This window comes from Oryctolagus cuniculus, chromosome 9 (genome assembly GCF_964237555.1).
Source record: "Oryctolagus cuniculus chromosome 9, mOryCun1.1, whole genome shotgun sequence".
NCBI lineage: Eukaryota > Metazoa > Chordata > Mammalia > Lagomorpha > Leporidae > Oryctolagus > Oryctolagus cuniculus.
In genome coordinates, this window is record NC_091440.1 from 13,634,603 (window position 1) to 13,655,468 (window position 20,866).

The window sequence follows — 20,866 nt, forward strand, 5'->3', positions numbered from 1 at the left end:
GCTGCTTTCTTGCCACATTAGCAGGGAGCTGGATTGGAAGTGGAGCAGCTGGGTCTTGAACCAGTATACAGTTTTTTCGTACTGCTCATTTTCCATGAACATTTTGAAGCCCCTTCACAGGTATACACATATATACTCAGAGAAAGCTGACTGCTGTGACAGATAACCATTTCAGTTCTTGCTCATGGAGTGCTTCAGGACTTGCTTTAAGCAGGTGCCTTGTACAGGGTTATGCAAAGAGCTAGTCTCCTTCTATCTCAGGGCTCCACTCGCTCCTGGGTAGATCCTGGGTAGATCCTATGTAAGTGGCTGGCAGAGGGCAGGGTGTGTCACATCTCTTCCAGTCATGTGACATTGACCAAAAGGCAGTCACGTGGCTGTACCTGACCGCAGGGAGGCTGGGAAATGCATTTGGGGAACACATCATCCTCAGTCACTTACCAGATATCTTTAATGTATTTCCTGCATATAAATAGTCACTGATATATATGGCATTTACTGAGATTAAGTACATCAGATTGGTTTTTAAAGATCTGTTAATTTTATTTGAAAGAGTTACAGAGAGAGAAGGAGAGACAGAGAAAGAGGAAAGAGTCCTTCCATGTACTGGTTTATTGCTCAGATGGCCGCAACAGTCAAAGCTGGGCCAGGCTGAAGCCAGGAGCTTCTTCCAGGTCTCCCACGTGGGTGCAGGGGCCCAAGGACTTGGGCCATCTTCTGCTGCTTTCCCAGGTGCATTAGCAGGGAGCTGGATCAGAAGTGGAGCAGTTGGCATTTGAGGAGTGAACTAGCAGATGGAAGCCTTCTCTCTCTCTGCCTCTCAAATAAATAAAAAGAAATTTAAATATCTTATGGTAACTATGATACAATGTATTTGGTTACTTTTTGTTTTAAAGATTTATTTATTTATTTGAAAGTCAGAGTTACATAGAGAGAGAAGGAGAGGTAGAGGTAGCGGTAGAGGTAGAGAGAGAGAGAGAAGAGAGCAAGAGATATCTTCCATTGCTGGTTCACTCCCCAGTTGGCTGCAACAGCTGGAGCTGTGCCAATCCAAAGCCAGGAGCTAGGAGCCAGGAGCTTCTTCTGGGTCTCCCACATGGGTGCAGGAACCCAAACACTTGGGCCATCCTCCGCTGCTTTCCCAGGCCATAGCAGAGAGCTTGATCAGAGTGGAGCAGCTGAGACTCGAACTGGCGCCCATATGGGATGCTGGCACTGGAGGCAGTGGCTTTACCCACTACGCCACAGTTCCGGCCCCTTGGTTACTTCTGATACCATCCTACGTGTATAAACACCTTTACAGCATTCAGAATGATGTTTCATAGTTAGCCAGTTGGTGCCTGGCATGTGGAAGGTGATCTGTACATGTGATGGTGTTGACTGATGATAGAAAAGAGATTTTACTGAAGTGACTGGCTTTGAAAGTGGCAAGAAATGGTGTTTTCTTTCCCCACTTGCCAGTTACCTCTTTTTCCACTCAGTACAAACTAGTGAGAGACAGACATCCCTCTCCCTGAGGCCCCACCCCCACCCCCAGGCCTTTGTTTGGTACTTTTTGTTTGCTTGGTTTTGGTCCAGTTCATATTATTCTGTATTGAGGTATTATATATGTAAGTGTATAGATATTTCAGGGTAGAGAAGGATGTTGTGAAACTCAAAGAAGTATTCTGTGGAGCCTTTTTTTTTTTTAAAGATTTATTTATTTATTTATTTGGAAGAGTTACAGAGAGAGAGGAAACACACACAGAGAAAAATCTACCATCTGCTGATTCACTCCCCAAATGGCCATTAGGATGGGGCTGGGCCAGGCCAAAGCCAGGAGCTTCTTCTGGGTCTCCCATGTGGATGGCAGGGACTTGGGCCATCTTCTGCTGCTTTCCCAGGCACATTAGCAGAGAGCTGGATTGGAAGTAGAACAGCCAGGACTTGAACTGGATCCCATGTGGGATGTTGGTGCTGCAAGTGGTGGCTTAACCTGCCATGCCACAGCGCTGGCCCTCCCTTATGAACCTTGTATGAGATAGTCCCGTGGATACATTTGGGGCAGGAAGAATGGCGCCGAATTATGAGCCCTCTCCATATTCAGCCTTGGCTGCCAAGCCAGGGCTGGACCCTAACTATTGGGGCATCTCTGGTAGACCCTAAAACTTGGAAGGAGCTGACCTAGCCAGGGGTTACTCAAGAAATGACTGAACATCCTAGCAGAATGCAGACATTCTTTGCGTTTCACTCTGTGTAGACAGGGTACCAGGAAGGGTCTTTTGTCCCATTTGAAAGCAATTTTTATCTCTTATTTGTGTTCCTTGCTGATGGTAAAAATAGCACACTCTGCTTGTGGTGTAGCTGGAGAATACAGAATGTATGGAATGGAATGTGTAAAGGTCTTTAATCTTAAGGAATTACTCTCTATAAGCATGTTTCAGTTATTTATCTTTTGCCTTCCAGGCCAAGCCAAAGCTCATTGAGCCCCTGGACTATGAAAATGTCATCGTCCAGAAGAAGACTCAGATCCTGAACGACTGCTTGAGGGAGATGCTCCTCTTCCCTTACGATGACTTCCAGGTAACTCCATGTTTCTGTCAGTGGAGTCCAGCGCTTGGTCTGTGGACGGTTCCTATCTATTGATTTATTGTTTATGATGTTTAAAAAATGTTGTTTTTAAGAGGATAGTTGTCATTATATATTTCCTTCATGAGTTAATATTATAATGGTTTTTTAAAAATATTATGTATGTGCAAAGATATAGAGGGGTGTATGTGTGCATCAGTGAGAGAGAGAGATCTTGCGTAACAGTGCTACTCTGGTTTGGCTTAGTGGGCACAGGTACTGATTTAGGTTTAGGTTCAGATGTTTTTGGCCAGTGATGTGGGAGTATGAAGGATGGGCTTCTCTGGGAGCAGTGGGAAGCTTTTCCATGCCTCCCTTCAGAGAGGCGCTTTGGCCGCCTGCCACAGGAGGCCCTCACCTGAGCGTAGGCTCCCAGAGAAGAGCCCCGGGTTTAGCAGGAATGCCCGCAGGGCTACCTCTGTGCGGTGAGGTAGGCACTGAGCTGTTCCTTGGAGGAAATGTGTAGGACTCACTGCGGCTCTTACTACGAGCTCCTGTTGATGCTGCAGCCTGTGAATAAAGGACCCACAGCAGGCTCTAGGTCTGTCGAGGAGCCAGGATAGCATTCTTCGTCCTGGAAACCCAGTGGTGGCGAATGCTTGGCAACCTAGAGTCACCTCCATCTGTTTGGAGGTTGTGGTTACTGCCCTCGCCCTCCTGTGACCTGGCCTGTACTTCTCTGGAACAGAAGAATCTTACCTGGACACTTCTTTACCTGAGGCCGTTACCATCCAAGGCCTGACTTCCGTGAACTGAGCTGCCTTATCTTGTTTAATTTTCATTGGTTTCTTGCTTAACTCAAAAAGCACTATATACTTGTAAAAATTAAATGAAACAGGCAAATATTGAAATAATTGACATTAAAAGATTCCATTCTATTCTTTCTAATCTTACACCCCAGAATATAACCTGTACTGTTGACAATTTTATACATATTGAATTGTCTTTAGAACTTCTACACTGATAACAATTGTTAAATTACAATCCTTGAAGTTCTTCTCTCACGAAATTTAAGAGACTTCGGTTTACATCAAAGGTGGGAATTTTCACAAACATTCACTCTGATATGCGGAGATACCCATAGGCTGAAAAATGAGTATTCTTTCATTCTTTCCCAAGTAATACTGCTTGGCTATGATTTGGCAACAAATGAGAAACAAAATGATTGCAAATTATGCTTCATGTTGATAAATTTTCTTGTATTACTCTCTGAGGAAGCAGAAATTTATCTCAAGTTTCCCTGAGTATGAAGTATGTTTTCTTCTTAATTAGAGTATTAATTAGAGTAGCAACGTCTTTTTTTTTTTTTTTTTTGCAACCTAGACTACAGTTATATTTGCAGATCTGAGATAAGATTGCTTAAGAAGCAAACCAAAAACTAAGATAAAGTTAATTAATGCAGCTTCATCTTTCTCCAAGGACAAGGAGCTTGGATGTTTCAGGAGTTGTGGAACCAGGTGATTAAGGCTTTGAAAAATACTCCTTTGTCCCTCGTGCCTTTAATTACTTCTCTGGTGATACCAGGCACAGATATTCAAGGAAAGGCAAAGAACTCACTGATGGTTTGCTGGTCAGGGATGAATGAGCAAGTTATTTTCTGTTTGGGGGAAGTTTTTCCAAAGATAAAGGGGCTTAAATTTCAGCTTTGGTCTCCATAATGTCAGTGCAATAGGTCCCAGTCAAGTTTGGGTGCTGTTCCCACTTTCTCATCAGGTGAGGCCGTTGCACTGTGCTTTCTTACTAGATTATCTTGGAGATATTATTAAACATCTGATTAGCGGATGAGTACAGTGAATCAGCACTGCCGCAGGTTCCTTCTGTCTGTTTGCTAAGGCAGAGTAGGAATAGAATTATTGTTGTATTATTAGCGGCCTCAGAAACTCATTAGAAGTATTTCATTTCATAACAGAAGATAGCAAGTAAGTTAGGAGATGGTCAAATGAGCAAAATGCTCATTCTGAGGGGGTGATTTGCACTATCAAATAATCAAACAATGTTAACAAACTATTTTTTTAAGATTTTATTTATTTATTTGAGAGATAGAGTAACAGACAGTGAGAGGGAGAGACAGAGAAAGGCCTTCCTTCCCTTGGTTCACTCCCCAGATTGCCGCAGTGGCTGGAGCTGAGCCAATCTGAAGCCAGGAGCCAGGTGTTTCTTGCCGGTCTCCCATGTGGGTGCAGGGGCCCAAGGACTTGGGCCATCTTCTGCTGCTTTTCCAGGCCATAGCAGAGAGCTGGATTGGAAGTGGAGCAGCCGGGACTAGAACCTGTACCCATATGGGATGCCGGCGCCTCAGGCAGAGGATTAACTTACTGTACCACAGTGCCGGCCCCTGTTAACAAACTATTAAGATAATAGAATTCCATGTAAGTTTCTGACGAATTATTCAAAAAGATAATTTACTAAGATAGAAGTGTGGGCAGTGATGATACATTTGTACATTTCATGAGTAGGATATGTGTTGACATTGAGCCCTTATTGGTTGGATCCCAAGTTCATCTACGATTGTCTGGAAATAAATTGTATGGAAGAATGATTTGTTGGCTGTACTTGCCTGAGGATGGAAGAAATGTGTTTACAGCAATGAAATATGTGAAATAAATGTGGATTTTATGAAAATCAAATGCTCAGTGCGCAATCTGCCATAGTCAGGGACAACAGAGTTATGGGCACTTGGCTTTTTAGCAGTAGACCCTGGTGCTTTGGATCTTGGTTCTTGTTCATTCTTCCAGAGCCTTTTTTTTTTTTTTTAAGATTTATTTTAATTATTTGAAAAATAGAGTTACAGAGAGAGAAGGATGAGACAGACAGGTCTCCTATCCACTGGTTCAGTCCTCAAATGGCCGCAACAGCCAGGGCTGGGCCAGGCTGAAGCCAGGAGCCAGGAGCTTCTTCCGGTCTCCCACATAGCTGTGGGGACCTAAGCACTTGGGCCATCCTCTGCTGCCTTCCCAGGTGCATTACCAGGGAGCTGGATCCAGAGTGAAGCAGCTGGCCCCCAAGTTTTTTTTTCTTTCATTGAAGAATTAAATATTGGGGCTGTCGCTGTGAGGCAGTGGGTTAATTAAGCTGCTACCTGCAGCAACATATGGGTGCTAATTCGAGTTCCAGCTGCTCCACTTCCAGTACAGTTCCCTGCTCATGCACCTGGGAAGGAAGCAGACAACAGCCCAAGTGCTTGGGCCCCTGCACGTACGTGGGATCCAGAAGAAGCCTGTGGCTCCTGGCCTTGCCCTTGCTCAGCCCTGGCCTTTGCATCCGTGTAGGGAGTGAACTAGCAAATGGAACATCCCTCTGCCTCTCCCTGCCTCTCCTTCTCTCTTGCTGTAACTCTGCTTTTCAAATAATTAATAAAAATCTTTCTAAAAAAGAAGTAAATATTAATAATGTTTGGCACCTGAGGAAATCCCAATGATCAGATTTATAAAAATGAGTGCCGGCACAATGGTTTGGTTTTATGGAAACTAGGTAATTTCTGAAATTTAAAAAAAATGCAGTTGAAATGGAGTCTTTTTTTTTTTTTTTTTTTTTTTGACAGGCAGAGTGGACAGTGAGAGAGAGAGACAGAGAGAAAGGTCTTCCTTTTGCCGTTGGTTCACCCTCCAATGGCCGCCGCGGCCGGCGCACCGCGCTGATCCGATGGCAGGAGCCAGGTGCTTCTCCTGTTCTCCCATGGGGTGCAGGGCCCAAGGACTTGGGCCATCCTCCACTGCACTCCCTGGCCACAGCAGAGAGCTGGCCTGGAAGAGGGGCAACCGGGACAGAATCTGGTGCCCCGACTGACACTAGAACCCGGTGTGCTGGCGCCGCAGGTGGAGGATTAGCCTAGTAAGCCGCAGAGCCGGCCTTGAAATGGAGTCTTAAAAAAATATTTTCTGGCAGCTAATTGGACTTTAATTTTTCTTTAAATTTTGTGGCCTTACCAGTTTTCCTTGGCAAACATCTGAGAACTTACTTCTCCATAAGCAGAATTGTAGGTAAATATTAACAGGCAGTTCAACAGAGGTGATAACCTTTAAATCAAGATGTTTTAGATCAAGATAAGTAAGTTGACTTACCACTTATGAAATGACAAGTCTTTGTATAGCTGAATGCCAAGGACCCTACTTTTCCTGTCCGAGACACAAAGAATTTGATTCCCAGGCATGATTCTCCTTGAAGCGGGACTCCTTGTAACAGGCCATGATGTTGGGGGTGACAGTCCTAAGCTCTGTGATCAAGCTGCTGAATCTGCATTTTTAAATTCCTTGTATTCTGATTTTGTTACATAGCTTACTATTGTTCGTGTGTTTATGCAGAGTGACAGAAATAGTAGTAAACTGAAAAAAGAATGATAAAGGGCAATTTGTGGGTACTGTTTGTATTTTATCACTATTAGCCTTTGGTGTCTGGTGTAAGAAAATCAGGGGCAGTTTGTGTATGGAAGTGTAACGAGAGCATGGTGTATTGACTTCGGGTGTACACAGCAGTCTCGGAAGCAAAGCCTGGACGAGATGCTCTCACAACAGCTCTTTCACAGTAGCCAAGGGGCAGAAGAACACATGTGTCCCCCACCCGATGAATGCATGAACAAATGTGATGTCTCCATATAACGGAATAAAATTCAGGCTTGACAGGAAAAAAATCCTGCCACATCCTGTAACATGGGTGACATTTGAGGACATTATGCTAATTGAAATAAGCCAGTGACTAAAGGAAAAATACTGTATGGCTCCATTTACATGAGACACCTAGAGCAATCAAAATAATGGAAACAAAAGAGAACAGTGGTTGCCAGTAGCTACGGGCAGAGAGGACGGGAAGTTGTTGTTTAAAGAGTATGGAGTTTCAGTTCTGCAAGATGAAAAGAGTTCTGGAGATGGGTGGTAGGGAGGAGATGGGTGGTAGGGAGGACTGCACAACTTTGCAAACATCCTTAATACCCCTGTATGTTTCCTTAGAAGTCAGGACTGTACGTTTTATGTTTTGCGTACTTTATCACAGTTTTAGAACAGAGAGGTTGTTACGGCATTTCTGTGCTATGGGTTGAAGCTGTTGTCATCAGTAGGACTGTCATCATTAGTCAGGGTGAGGAATGATTACTCAGGTGCATTTCTTTCAGATATTCGCGGTGCATCGTCAATATTTGTGTCTTAGCCTGAGAACTTAAAATGAAGGGTGGAAATATAGAGCAAAGATGATCTGTCACTGAAAATCCTGGAAATTTTCCCCTGTGGAGATGTTTAAATACAGGAGAATCCTCGAGGGTTCTCAGCATTGTGCAGAAAAATGTGGTTACTCCATTTCCCTTTCAGTAACATCCTGATTTTTATTTTTCTCTGGGTCTTTTCCTCTCCCGCTTACATGAACTGATAGTGATCTACAAACCACTGACCCGGAGAGGAAGCCAAGCCCCACTACTTACAAAGGCCTGGAAGTCCCTGATCTCATTTCCCATCTGTCCTTTTGAAAAGAAAATATTTTTTTCACGGTGTTTTGTCCTGGCTTTTTTTATTGTATGCTGCCAAAAAAAATAATCTCAATACTTTGTTTTTGGCTTTTTTTTTACTGAAAAGTGTTCTTTTTTATAAATTCCTCGAAATTTTTATTAGTCGGAATTCAGTGGCCAGCAGTGCAGCTTTCCTTGGGCATTGTGGTTTCTGAGACATGAGTTCATGTCTAGGATTGGGTCTGCCGCGAAAAACCTAGACGAGTGATATTTCTGAATTGACACCGGCCCGACCTTCAGGACATGAGAAGTTTAATTCCAGTTCAAGTACTAATGCCTTTTACAGAAAATAGTGGCCAATAATTTATTGTCAGATATTCCTTAAAAAGTTTGCTTTTCAGGTAGTACCAAGTCGATGAGTGTATTTAGTTAACTGATGTTTATGCTTACGCTGCTTGTGCACAGGCTCAGCTTCTTGAGGTGTTTATGAGACAGGCTCCTTGGTTTTGAGAGGAGATAAAGGCATGGACTAATGTTACTGAGGGGTAAGAGACTGACCAGTGTCATGAGATAAATCCAGTCCCTTGGGAATCTCTTCCAGGAATGTTAAGTGTGAGAGCTCAGTGGGACTAGTAGCCAGTCCAGGTGCTAGTAGCCCTTTAAGTGGCTGGAAATGCAGACATGCAGCAGCCTGAGAGAGAAGTCAGAACTACAGAGGAAGGTCTGAACTCACCTGCAGACGTGTGAGACAGGAACCACAGGGGCTAGGACGATGGCAGGCCTCCACGGGGACTGCAGCCTGGGGAGCACCTTAGATTAGCAGCGGGAGGTGGGGAGCAGAGACAGAAAGCCAGGGGAAGAATCAGGAAACTGCAGGGACCTGGCAGCAGCGTGGGAGAGTTTGGAAGAGGCAGGCAGTGGAGTCCCTTGCTGGGGAGGTGTCCACAAAGGTCAGTGGAGTTGGAAATGAGCCAGGGCTCAAGAACTGAGTGGGAGAGACTAGAGGTTAGAGTGAAGTAGACGAGAAAGGGATCATAGCTGACAGCAATGGCCAGGTCTGGAGAGGTATTGGGCAGGATTGGGAGAACAGGCAGATGAGCTAAGGAGGGAAACAGGATTGAAGAGACTGAAGATACAGGATGGCAGGGGCTGTGCTTTGAGGCAAGGATCTTTGGGAGTCTTACAGAGATGGAATTGAGGATCTTTCTGGGGGAGTTTTGATAGAATGGGAGATGCCTCTGCCTCTAACCAGCAGGGTGAGGATCCTGCCTTGATAAATTTGGAGGTGATTTGGGCTGAGGGAACCATGTGAGGTTGGCCCCAGGCAAAGGCAGCTTGGAGGAATGAGGCGTGTCTGGAAAGCGGTCTGGGGAGGCGGAGTCGTCTTGTTCTCATTGCAGTAACCCTGCCCACAGCCCTTGCCTCTGCCGTCTTGCCATTGATGCAGTAGCTTCCTCTCAAGTCTTCCATCCTCTCTGTGCCCCCTTCCAACTTCCTGTCCCTTCCTAGTCAGAGTGATTGTTTAAACAGCAAGTCGATGACATCACTCCTGTGTTCAGAACCCCTCAGTGAGGGGTTCCTGTTGCCCAAGGTCCCCATCCCGGATCTTACCTGGCTCTGGCCTCCCCCACCTCAACTTCCCTGCTCCCTGTGCTCCGTGGGGTCCTCTCTCCCTCCTTAGTCCCCTGCCTTAGGACCTCTCCCCTCCGCGTGCTGTCCCTCACCTCCTGCAAGCCATGTCTAAAGCAAGCCTTCTCAGTGAGGCCCTTGCCCACTGTCACTTCTCAGACCCCTTTTGGCATTCGTGGTCCTCTGTACCTAGTTGTTGGTTTCTATTAATTCCTCTTTTAACATACACATGAATATATGTTTGTGTTGATTCACGAACTCCATAAGGCAGGGATCTTAGTTTTCAAGCACACAGAATGCATGGTACAGGGTAGGTATTTAATAATAATAATAATATACAGATTATCAACCAGGGATTGGCTCCTCTCATCTGGGATTTTGATGAAAACAATTAGGGGCTGGCGTTGTAGTCAAACAGGTTGAGCTGCTGCTTGCAAAACCAGCATCCCATATGGGTATCAGTTTGTGTCCTGGCTGCTCCACTTCTGATCCAGCTCCCTGCTAATGAGCCTGGGAAAGCAGAGGAAGATGGCCAGATGCTTGGGCCCCTGCACATATGAGAGGTTGGGATGGAGTTCCACGCTCCTGGCTTTGGCCTGGCCTGGCCCAACCTCACCTGTTGCAGCCATTCAGGGGGTGAACCAGCATAGATAGAGTGAATCAGCTTGTAACAAAATATTAACCCATTTGGCGGATATTCAGAATATTAGTAAATGTAAAAATGTTGAGCTCAACCAACAGGGCTACTGAATTTAAATAATAGATAAAAATCAAACTGAAATATGAGTTTGTGAGTAGACCCCTGTAAGTGGCTATTTTGAACGTTTTATCCAATGCATTGGATAATGAGGTTCCTAGACCCCTTGAAGATGTACATCCAATCCTTTCTTTCTTACTAGAAATGCATCAGGAAAAGAAAGTGACTTAAGAACATTTGAAATCATTAATGTTTTTAACTGTTTGTTTCACTAAAACCATCTTGCTTAATTCACCAGATTTCAAGGACTATGAGACTCAGATTGTGCCAATTTAGTGTTCTTTTCACTAAACTGCAGGAAGAACAATCTTTGTTAAGGGTGAAAATTGCTCCTCTACCAGGGTTGAGAGCGGCAGCCAGGAAAACATCTCAAGGAAGCGTTGTTAGCTTTGTACTTGTGCCACCCTTTCTAAACAGAAGTGGTAGGCACACAGGCTAGCAATGGGACTAGCTTGAGCCCGCTGTCTTTCAGTGAGGTTCAGCTGCGCCGGCTCCCCAGGTTGGCCGCCTTCCTTGCTGATCCCAAGGTGAACCTCTGGAGCCCCATGCTCTGTTGGAGGCAAAGGAGGCCCATCTGTCGGGAGAGTGTGTGGGCAGCCGTGGCCCCATGCTCCACACGCCTAAGACTCTAGGGTACATGACTGATCGTGTTGTGTTGGGGGGCGCAGGCTCACACAGAATACCACGTGACAGGGTCCTCAGGAGCGGGGTGACTCAGTGGAACTGTGGTGGCTCCTGCTAACAGTAATGACAGAAAAGATTGTCATCTTGGTTTTTGTGTTTACAAAGTGTGTCATCATTTTCTTCATATTTTCCTCAGCCTGTTGAGGAAAGTGGCTTTTTTTTTAAATGAGCAGACACTGTGTGACATACTTTTTGTTCCATGCAGTGCTTAGGAAAAACTTCGGGTCAAATGGGGAGTTGAGACTACCTACATAAATGACTAGATGGAACAACACATATATGCAGCATTACCTGTGCCAAGGAGGTGAACCTGAGGTTTTGTTCGTCCTGTAGAATAAAAGGGAACAGCTGAGTCCAGGAGTCCCCCTGTGTTGCGCTCCTCCACGTCAAGTCACGCTCTCCTCCTGCCTTCCTCCGTCTTCTCCATCCTCCTTCCCCTCTCTCTCTTTTAAATAACATTTAACTCACATTTTAACTAGGTCAGAGAGAACGATAAAAATCTTATAATAGATAGAAATGAATAAATGAAGACCATACTTGTAAGTGATGAGGGGCGGAAGGACAGATTTGTCTGTGTGATGAATGGATATGTCTCAGGTTATTGAAGATGACCAGCAGGCACGGACAAGAGGAAGCTACAAAGTGAAGGTGGTGTCTTAAGTTAGGGTTAAGCAGACGGCAATTTATGAAGGATATACTAAATCCATGGAATTCATTGCATGTCTTTCTGCTGCTTATTATTTCCTATGCAAATAGAAAATAAAATCACCATGAGATTAGAAAAACCACAGTTGCTTTTTAAATTGCAAACTGTAGGTTTTTGAAAATTCATCATTGTATTTGGCAGAGTTCCTACAACAGTGGTTAATCTGTGATAGGCACTTTCTATTTATTGAACAAATGGGTGGATTTGAGACCTTGCCATCAGCTGCCTTTGAGGTTGTAGAGCATATCACAAGGTGGCAAATTAGGAAGTAGAAGAGAGGGAAACACAATATGTTTGCGTGTAAAAATATACTAAAACAAAAAACAAGTCCTTCAAGAAAATAGAAATCTGGGCTGGTGCTGTGGTGTAGTAGCCTAAACCTCTAACTGTCATGCCAGCATCCCCTATGAGCACCAGTTCCTGTCTCTGCTGCTCCTCTTCTGATCCAGCTCTCTGCTATGGCCTGGGAAAGCAGTAGGAGATCGCCCAAGTGCTTGGGCCCCTGCACCTGCATGGGAGAACTGGAAGAAGCTCCTGGCTCCTGGCTTCGGATTGGCACAGCTCTGTCATTGGGGAGTGAACCACTGGATGAAAGACCTCTCTCTCTATCTCTCCCTCTCTCTGTCTATACGTCTGCTTCTCAATAAATAAATAAAATATTTTTTAAGATTTATTTATTTATTTGACAGGGTTACACAGAGAGGGGAGATGCAGAGAAAGAGAGAGAGAGAGAGAGGTTTTCCATCTGGTGGTTCACTCCCCAGTTTTTGGCTGCAATAGCCAGAGCTGCACCAATCCAAAGTCAGGAGCCAGGAGCTTCCTCCAGGGCTTCCCACATGAGTGCAGGGGCCCAAGGACTTGGGCCATCTTCTACTGCTTTCCCAGGCCATAGCAGAGAATTGGATCAGAAGTGGAGCAGCCGGGACTTGAACCGGTGCCCATATGGGATGCTGACATTGCAGACGGCAGCTTTAGATGCTACGCCACAGTGCCAGCCCCTAAATAAAATCTTGAAAGGAAGGAACGAAGGAAGGGAGGGAGGGAAGGAAGGAAATAGAAATCCATGTTTTGCCTCCGAATAATCAGGTTCCATTTAATGTTTTTATGAGGCCCAAAATCTTCATGGTCCCTACAAATCAAAGGGCCCTTTCATGTCCATGTCTCTGCGTTTTTCAACTAGGGTTGCCTGGAAGAACTTGGGTGATGCTGAGTGTGTCCAGTGTGGCTTTGGGCAGCCTTAAGTCCACATCACATTCAAATGTGTGCGTGAAATTTAAAGAGGACAAATTGAGCAAGTTCACCAGAGGGCCTTTCCCACCTGCTTTAACCTTTTATCTGCAGAGCATAATCTCTGCTCCTCTGTGTTTGAAATAAGACTTTGGACGGCATCCCAGGAGCTGAAACCCTGCTCCGACAAGACCAGCATGGTGCTGATGAAATCAGGGAAGGATGTGAATGAAATTTCCCTCTGTATAAATGAAGCTTTACACAGGAGAAAATGTGCCCTCCCGAGGCATGACCTTAAAGGATAGAATGTTGGCATATTGGAATATGTAGATAATGAACATGTGTTAACTTGAAGCATATTCACCATGCTAGGTGTTTGCATGAAATTATTGTCCTTGTAGCAACTGAAATTTCGGTCTGAAGAAAGACAACCAGAGTCATACACAGACAACATTGGAAAACAAATGAAAGTATACTTCTTATACCTTCTTCAAGTTATGTCACTGAATTGAGTTCCAGTAGAGGCACGGTGGATGCTCTAGACATAGGGGGTAGTGGTGGCAAGACCCGAGATTTAGTCATCTGACCACAGGAGTTTTAGGGTCAGGTTGTTGCTTAGTACTCTGGGTCATTTGCTAGGTGACAAACCTCCCTAAAACTCACTTTTCCTAATCTATAATTCAGGGATAACATCTGTCCTAAAATGTGAATTCTTACAGATGTGTAAGCGTCCACAGAGATACTGCCATCAGAAGAGCTCTTTGCCCTGCCTTGCGGGAGGGAGCTGGGAGACCCGGAAGCCTATTACACCTCCGTTGTGTCCTTGAGGTAGCATCATTCTAATTTTGAAGGTGGCAGTTTTTAGCTGCAAAGTGACATGGTGTGGAGCAGGCTGAATTTCTTATAGAAGGGAAGCCAGACCTGTCACCTGGCCTTGAGTGACCACCGGGCCACTGTTGGTTTTCTAGATACCTATGCTGTTTTCAGTTGTGAGGTAGTACTTAGGAAGTGATTAAAAACTTGGTTCTTGGTAAAATCAAACCAAACATAAACAACCCAAATCAAAATCTCTTTTAAAAAGGTACTTGGGGTGAGTGTTTGGGCTAGTCTTAAGATACCAACTCCCATATCAGAGTGCCTGGAAGTTTGACAGCCAGCTTTGGCTCCTTACTCCAGATTCCTGTTAATGCAGATCCTGGAAGATAACAGTGGTGACTCAAGTCATTGGATCCCTGCCACCCATGTCGGCAGCATGTATTGAGTTCCAAGCTTCTGGTTTGGCCTGGTCTGGTCCTGGTCATTGTGGGCATTAGTGGAATGAGTGACCATGAGGGAGCATTCTTGCTCTCCCTCAAATGAACTTTAAACAACAAAATGATGTGCTTAATTGATGAGTTAAGTCATTAAGTGTTCTGGACATTTAACATATTTAGTTATATTTACTATGTTTATTAATACATTTTACTACATGGTATGTAATGTACAATTTTGGGGATTTGAGAAGGTTGCAAAATGAAATTTTCGTGACACTCAGATCTACTGAAATATGACTATTTTAGGAAACGAGACATTTAGTGGTAGAAGCAACCTGAAGTGCCCCAGTTGCTGAGATACTGTCGGGAACCCTAGTGATCTCACATGTAAACAGTTCGATCCTCAGTTTTAAACCTCAAGTGCCCGTGCATTCTACAAACATTTGCCTTGTGCCAAGTGTTGTCCTGGGTGTTGAGTAAGCAAAGGAGCTTAACTAGCCACATTCTCACATCTGGTGGGAGATGCAGCAATGATTTTGAGTAGGTTCAGCAGTGTGGCATGTGTGTTAATCAGGCACAGTGTGCTGCAGGAGCCCAGAAGGCAGAATGCACAACTCCACTGCCAGGCAAAGGGGCCTGGGGTGTTAGGGAATCTGGAATCCTTCATGTTACTGGAGGGTTGGAGAAAGACAGAAGTCCAGAAGAGCCCATTCGGTGTGCTGTGAAAGGGCTTAGGTCATGTAAGAAGTTTGGGTTTCATTGTGGCAGCAGTGAGGAGTCATTGGAAGAATTTAAGCTTAGGCTGATGGTATGGGATGTGAGTCTTGGAGAGATGACTGGCAGCTGAACAGAGATTGTAAGAAGGATGGAGAGTGCTGGCATTGCAGATAGGGCGCTGCACTGTGGTTTATGTGAGTGCCGCAGATTGGAGTGTTGTCATGGGTACCTCAGGGAGCATCCTTGCTGTCACACAGGGTGAAGGGTGATGCTGAGTGAGAAAGACCGTTAATGAGGAAGCTTTGAGGACCATGCAGTGAGCAGGGAGCAGCAGGTAGAGAAAACCCTACCTACCCTCAAGAGGGGGTTTGTACAACCTCCGTTAGGTGAGCCAAGGCTCAGAAAGTCCAGGAGAAATGTGCATTGCCCTGCCCATATCAAGGTTCAGCCCTTGCAATGTTGTAATTAGCTTTTTGGGAGTTGTTTCTCATTAAATCTCCCCAAGAAACCTAAATGGAATTCCTTCTCCAGATCCTTGTCCTGTCCCATGTGTTGTTCATTTTTCCTGATTATTACCAAATTAAACATTGAGAATCCTCAGGCAACTGCTTCCCTTCCAATGGAATTGTCTGACGTTAATAGACACTGTGGGTTAGCTGCCAAGACATGAACTATGAGGTGAAATGTGGGAACGCCCTGTGTGAATGTTAGTTTCCAGCCCAGCCTGGTGCTGAACCCTCTCAAAAAGCAAGTCATGTGCTCTGAAGCCTTGCATCTGCCAGATACTTGGAAAGGCCCCATCACCTCTGTGCTCAGTGAGTTGGCAGCGCAGTCCCTGGCGTTGTCCAATAGCAGTGTTTAATATTGTGCTGAAAATGAAGCATTTAATGTACAGATCAGTGCAGCCAAGTGGGGTTCCCAGCAGCTATCAGTGGGACATAACTCAGCAGACACGCAAGGCACCATGCAGTTTGGCTCAGCCGTGGAGATGAAGGGAAGGAGCTATTGGAGCCATCCATCTAACAGGGAGTGGTTTGAAAGTGGAGATAACTTTAGAACATTGAAGTGGATGCTGGCCATTTGGCCCAGCTGAGCACAATAAAATTCAACCTGGGGTTTATCATTTATGAGGGAGCCGGGCCAGGCCTGAAGCATGTTAAAGAGCCTGATGTCACTCGGACTTGCTGGGCTTTGCTTTATGGCTGCATCCACTTCCTCCCCTTTCCCTGCAACTCCACCCTTTCTGAGGGCTGTTCTAGTGGATTAAAGTACAGCTTTTCTGACAAATGCGTAACAAGTCCTCAGTGCTTTGAAGGTATAGTTCTACTAAGTAAGTGAAAACAAACTCAGAAATAAGCACAAGTATGGGATGCTTTCTAGGGGATCAGAAAGAGGAGAGAGTGTCGCCATTTTAGCCAGTGTTGACCGGGCTCTCAGGCTGCTGTGGGCTATTTTGGCAAGCAGGTGCTCTGTGTGGGCCTTGGGGCCACTTCCACCTGACTCCAGGTGGTCCCTAGTCTCAGAAAGTAGCTCATCTTAGAGGTAAGACCCAGGAACCTATACACATGCCCTTTGCTCTCCCAGGGCAGCAGCCCTGATCTCACTGACAGTTCCCTCCGAGAACAGAGCATCCTCTTGTCTCTGGCCAGTGGGCCCTGCTGTCCTCAGGTCACATCCTAAGGAGGCCCCGGGAGATGCTGCCATTTCCTCCCCATCTCTTCCTGGCTGAAAGCTCACATTCCCTCTGGGGCCGGCCCTGATGTTTGTTTTGCTGTCAGAGGGAGGGCACTCCCAGTTCCTTGTTCCTTTGAACAGAGGAGAGGGGGAGGCTCTGTCACTGATCCCTGTAGCCCACCCACTTCTCTGGGATGTGGTCTTCAGCTCATTGTTCAAGTGCTCCCTGGGGAAGGCTGGGCCTTTTGTTTCAGTCTTTTTGTTCAGATGTTGTAAAATATGGTATTTTAAATGCCTGGTGGATATACGTACTTCCCACCAGGAATTAAGAGGATTGTTTTATTATAGTTTAATACCCATTGTACAGTGATTAATAAAAAATCCAGTGCCGTGTGAATTGAGAGGTTTAGAAAAATAATGATGGTATGAAAGCATGACTTTGTTAATACAACTATATTTATTTAAATGTATTTAGTAAATCTTCCCTTTCTTTTAATCCAGCAATTCTCTCCATAAAGAAAACAGCAGAGTATAACAAATGTCAACCAAAGCAAATGCAGTATTTCTTTTTTCTGGATGGAAGCCTTTTATATTTCAGTTTCCCGGTTATATTTATGCCAGTTATATTTCAGTTGCTACCAGTCAGATAAACTGTTTGAAAGAGGTGGACTTGGAATTCCATGTTCACACAACTGTGGAATTCTCAAACCTCAGAGGAAGCCTAGAGATCCTAGAGGACTCTCTCTCATGGATGTGGAAAATCCAGACTTCCCCCACGATTGCACAGCTAATAAGAGGCAGAGCTCAGAGGGGGCTCGGGTTTCCTGGCTCTCCATTCAAAACTCCTTCCAGTATCACATCTCCAGTTCTTCCACGGGAAGTTTAATGAAATGATTCGCTTCACATTTCTCGTGGTTGGAAACATGAGCATGTCAGTTTCCCCAGCTTCAGTGAGGTTAAGGCAGAGACCTGGCCAGGCAGACGTAGGACCAGAGTCAGCAGAGGGGATTCCAAGTTGAGCTGGAGAGCCAGGGTTGCAGGCAGCCAGGAGGCAGGCGCAGTGAGGATGAAGAAGGGACGAGAACTGCCTGGAAGGCCAGGCTTTGAGCCAGGTGAGGAACGTGGCACCTCTGTGTGCTGCCTCTGGGTAGCCCTCCCTGGCTCCCTGCTTTCCACTATGGCTCGGAGCCACTGCCACACTCATCCCAGCTTTGAGAGGGAATCATCTCAGTTGAGACAAAAGTGTTTTTAAAGTTTGAAATATGTCATTCCAAAGCAGCCTGGAAGCAGTTGTAAGTTTGACTCTTGGTGTGGGGGCAGCTCAGCACTTTTCAGCTTCTTCTATGTATATATTTTTCAAAGTGCCGTAGAGAGTGAGCGGGGCTCTCCAGAGTGTGCGCGCCCTTCCTCGCTGTGTGTCCTTCCCACTTTCTCTTCCTTTTCAGTTACTCTGTGCATCTCCTCCCAAGACTCCTAGCCATCCATGCTTGGCCACGTTCACTCGGGTTTCTGTGTCAAAGACTACCAGTGTTTAACTTAAATAGTATTTCCTGAAAGTAATAGAGAATATTTCAAAGTAGCTAGAAGAGGGCTTTTATTTGTGAATTGTGTTTTGTGCTGAGATTTCTATCCCAATGATGATTCTGTCACCGGAGATAAGAGCCGTGGAAGCTATGGGGTTCTTGTCTTCATGCAAGAAAGAACACTGCAGCCATGTAAAAAACATTTTAGTTCATTGTTGACAAGGGCTTTATTACTAATGAGTGAGTACAAATCTCCTGGTATTGACTTAGACTCTATTATAAGCCAGAAAAAAACCACGGAAGTTTAATGTGAATCAGTTTTGCCATAAAGTAGGCTATTATCTAAATGTGACTTTTAATACATAAAATCCATGGAGAAATTAAAATGGAAGATTCACTTATGCTAGAGTCCTCCCTTGTCCATTTCTGTAATGGATCAGACATCTTGTTGTATTAATAATAGAGGAAATAAAACCTTACATGCAAGTCATGCATAGGTACTGGTAGGTTCCTATTTTTGTCTCCATTGACTCTTTTATGCACTCATTCTTGAAACATTTATTGAATACTCAGAACAGAGATGCAGAAGGAAAGATATGTCTCTTGTCATCAAAGGAATTTACAGTCTGGTAGGTGCAAGAAGGGCATCTGCCTGTGGGAGAGTTTTGGATGATGGGGTCAGAGATTGCCTAGCTATTGAGGCAGATTATGGCGGTGGTGGTGGTGGGGGTGGTTTTAAGGTCACCTTGGTACAGGATCAGATCTCAGCTTTGCAAGTCATTATGACCAGAGTGGTCTAGGCTCAGGGGAATTGACTTGTAGCAGCCAATACCTCAGAAGAACAAACCAGAATATAATTTTATTAATGTGCATTGAGAAATAGAATTAACAAGCACATGTAATATCTTCATTGGTTGTGCATTTTCTCCCAGTAGCAAAGTCTAACTGAGAACATGTTATAGATAAACAAGTGACTCAGTGGATTGGACTCAGAGCAAGGTCTAAGAATGGGAAGACTTTGCCAATTGGTAGCACCAAGTGGTGACTGCCTTATTGGTTCCAAGTCCTGTAGTACCCCCGCCCCGGGGGGGGGGGGGGTGTCCCAGCCTTTCCTTTTAAAGAATAATACAGATTCTTAAGACACTGCTCCAGCCACACAAACTCGGTCTGTCCGTTGGCCCATTCTTATTCCAAATGAGTTAAAACTATTGACTAGGTTGTAGGTTGGTGGGACTTTAGTGCTTTATTCAAGGCTAATTAGAGAACCAGACAGATTTTCCTTTGATATGGGATATATGTTTAGTTCTAGGTCAAAGGATCTCATTTATTATGTCTTGATTTTACTTTTTTTTTTTTATAATTTATTTGACAGGTAGAGTTACAGAGAGAGAGAGAGAGAGAGAGGGAGAGAGAGAGAAAGGTCTTCCTTCCATTGGTTCACTTCCCAAGTGGCCACAACCGCCGGAACTGTGCTGATCCAAAGCTGGGACCCAGATGCTTCCTCCCCGTCTCCCATGCGGGTGCAGGGGCCTAAGTACTTGAGCCATCCTCCACTGCTGTCCCAGGCCACAGCAGAGAGCTAGACTACAAGAGGAGCAACCGGGACTAGAACCGGCGCCCATATGGCTTGCCGGCACCACAGGCGGAGGATTAACCTAATGCGCCATGACGCCGGCCCCTTGATTTTACTTTTTTAACTTCCCAAGGGAAAGCTTCTTTCTGGGTTTTCTTCAGTTGTACCGAATACAACTTGTATTCATCCTTTGCAACTTATCTTAGTGTCTCTCCCTCAGCATACTTTTTCCTGATGTCCTCTCTTCTCTTTCGATTTTAGAACCCCCTCTTTTCTTTCTTACCATCCAGTGTGTCTGTGCTGTTTCCCTATACCCTTCTGTAGTACAAACCACATTCTAGTCATTCAGTCCCTCCTTATCCTCTTCCATGGGACTCTGAGCTTTATATGAACTTGAGCCTCCAGTCTCTAGTCTGATTCTAGCAGAAAGTAGGGAGCCATTAAAGGTTTGGATGCATACACTGATAAAGTAATATTCATGCTGAGCCCTCAAATGATCAGCTGAATATTTTTCCTGAAGAGAAGACACTGTGGTGTACTCTGAAGTCCAACAGATAACCTTCTCTTATTGTATGTGACCTCTTTTAGGGCCCTGGCTAAGTAGAAGTGAAATAGGCATCTCCCGAGTGTTTCTGTGCACTGTACTGTAACTAGTAGTTGAAGTGCATTTTCATGAGAATGGAAGGATTCCTCAGTGCTGTTATTTGGAGATGTTCCTAGTCTCTTACAATGTCCTCTTTTTTTAATGTATAACTTTTTTTAAAAAGATTTATTTATTTATTTGAAAGGCAAAGTTACATAGAGAAGGAGAGGTAGAGAGAGAGAGAGAGAGGTCTTCCATCCGCTGGTTCACTCCCCATGTGGCTGCAAAAGCCGGAGCTGTGCTGATTTGAAGCCAGGAGCTAGGAGTTTCCTCCAGGTCTCCCCTGTGGTTGCAGGGGCCCAAGGACTTGGGCCATCCTCCACTGCCCTCCCAGGCCATAGCAGAGAGCTGCATTGGAAGTGGAGCAGCCGGGTTTTGAACCGGTGCCCTTATGGGATGCCAGCACTGCAGGTGGTGGCTTTGCCCGGCAAGCCACAATGCC

At 45.0% G+C, this 20,866-nt stretch overlaps 1 protein-coding gene across 38 annotated transcripts in view; it reads left to right on the forward strand.

The window, feature by feature from the left end:
* Positions 1 to 20,866, forward strand: part of DOCK9 (dedicator of cytokinesis 9) — a 325,197-nt gene that overhangs the window by 143,701 nt on the left and 160,630 nt on the right. For all 38 annotated transcript variants that reach the window (XR_011378719.1, XM_070048669.1, XM_070048650.1 and 35 more), the window contains exon 2: positions 2,446 to 2,562. Coding sequence is in view for 37 of the 38 variants with exons in the window: in XM_070048669.1 (XP_069904770.1) it covers positions 2,446 to 2,562 (117 nt within the window). In the remaining variant the exon portion in view is untranslated. The remainder of the gene's footprint in view (positions 1 to 2,445; positions 2,563 to 20,866) is intronic.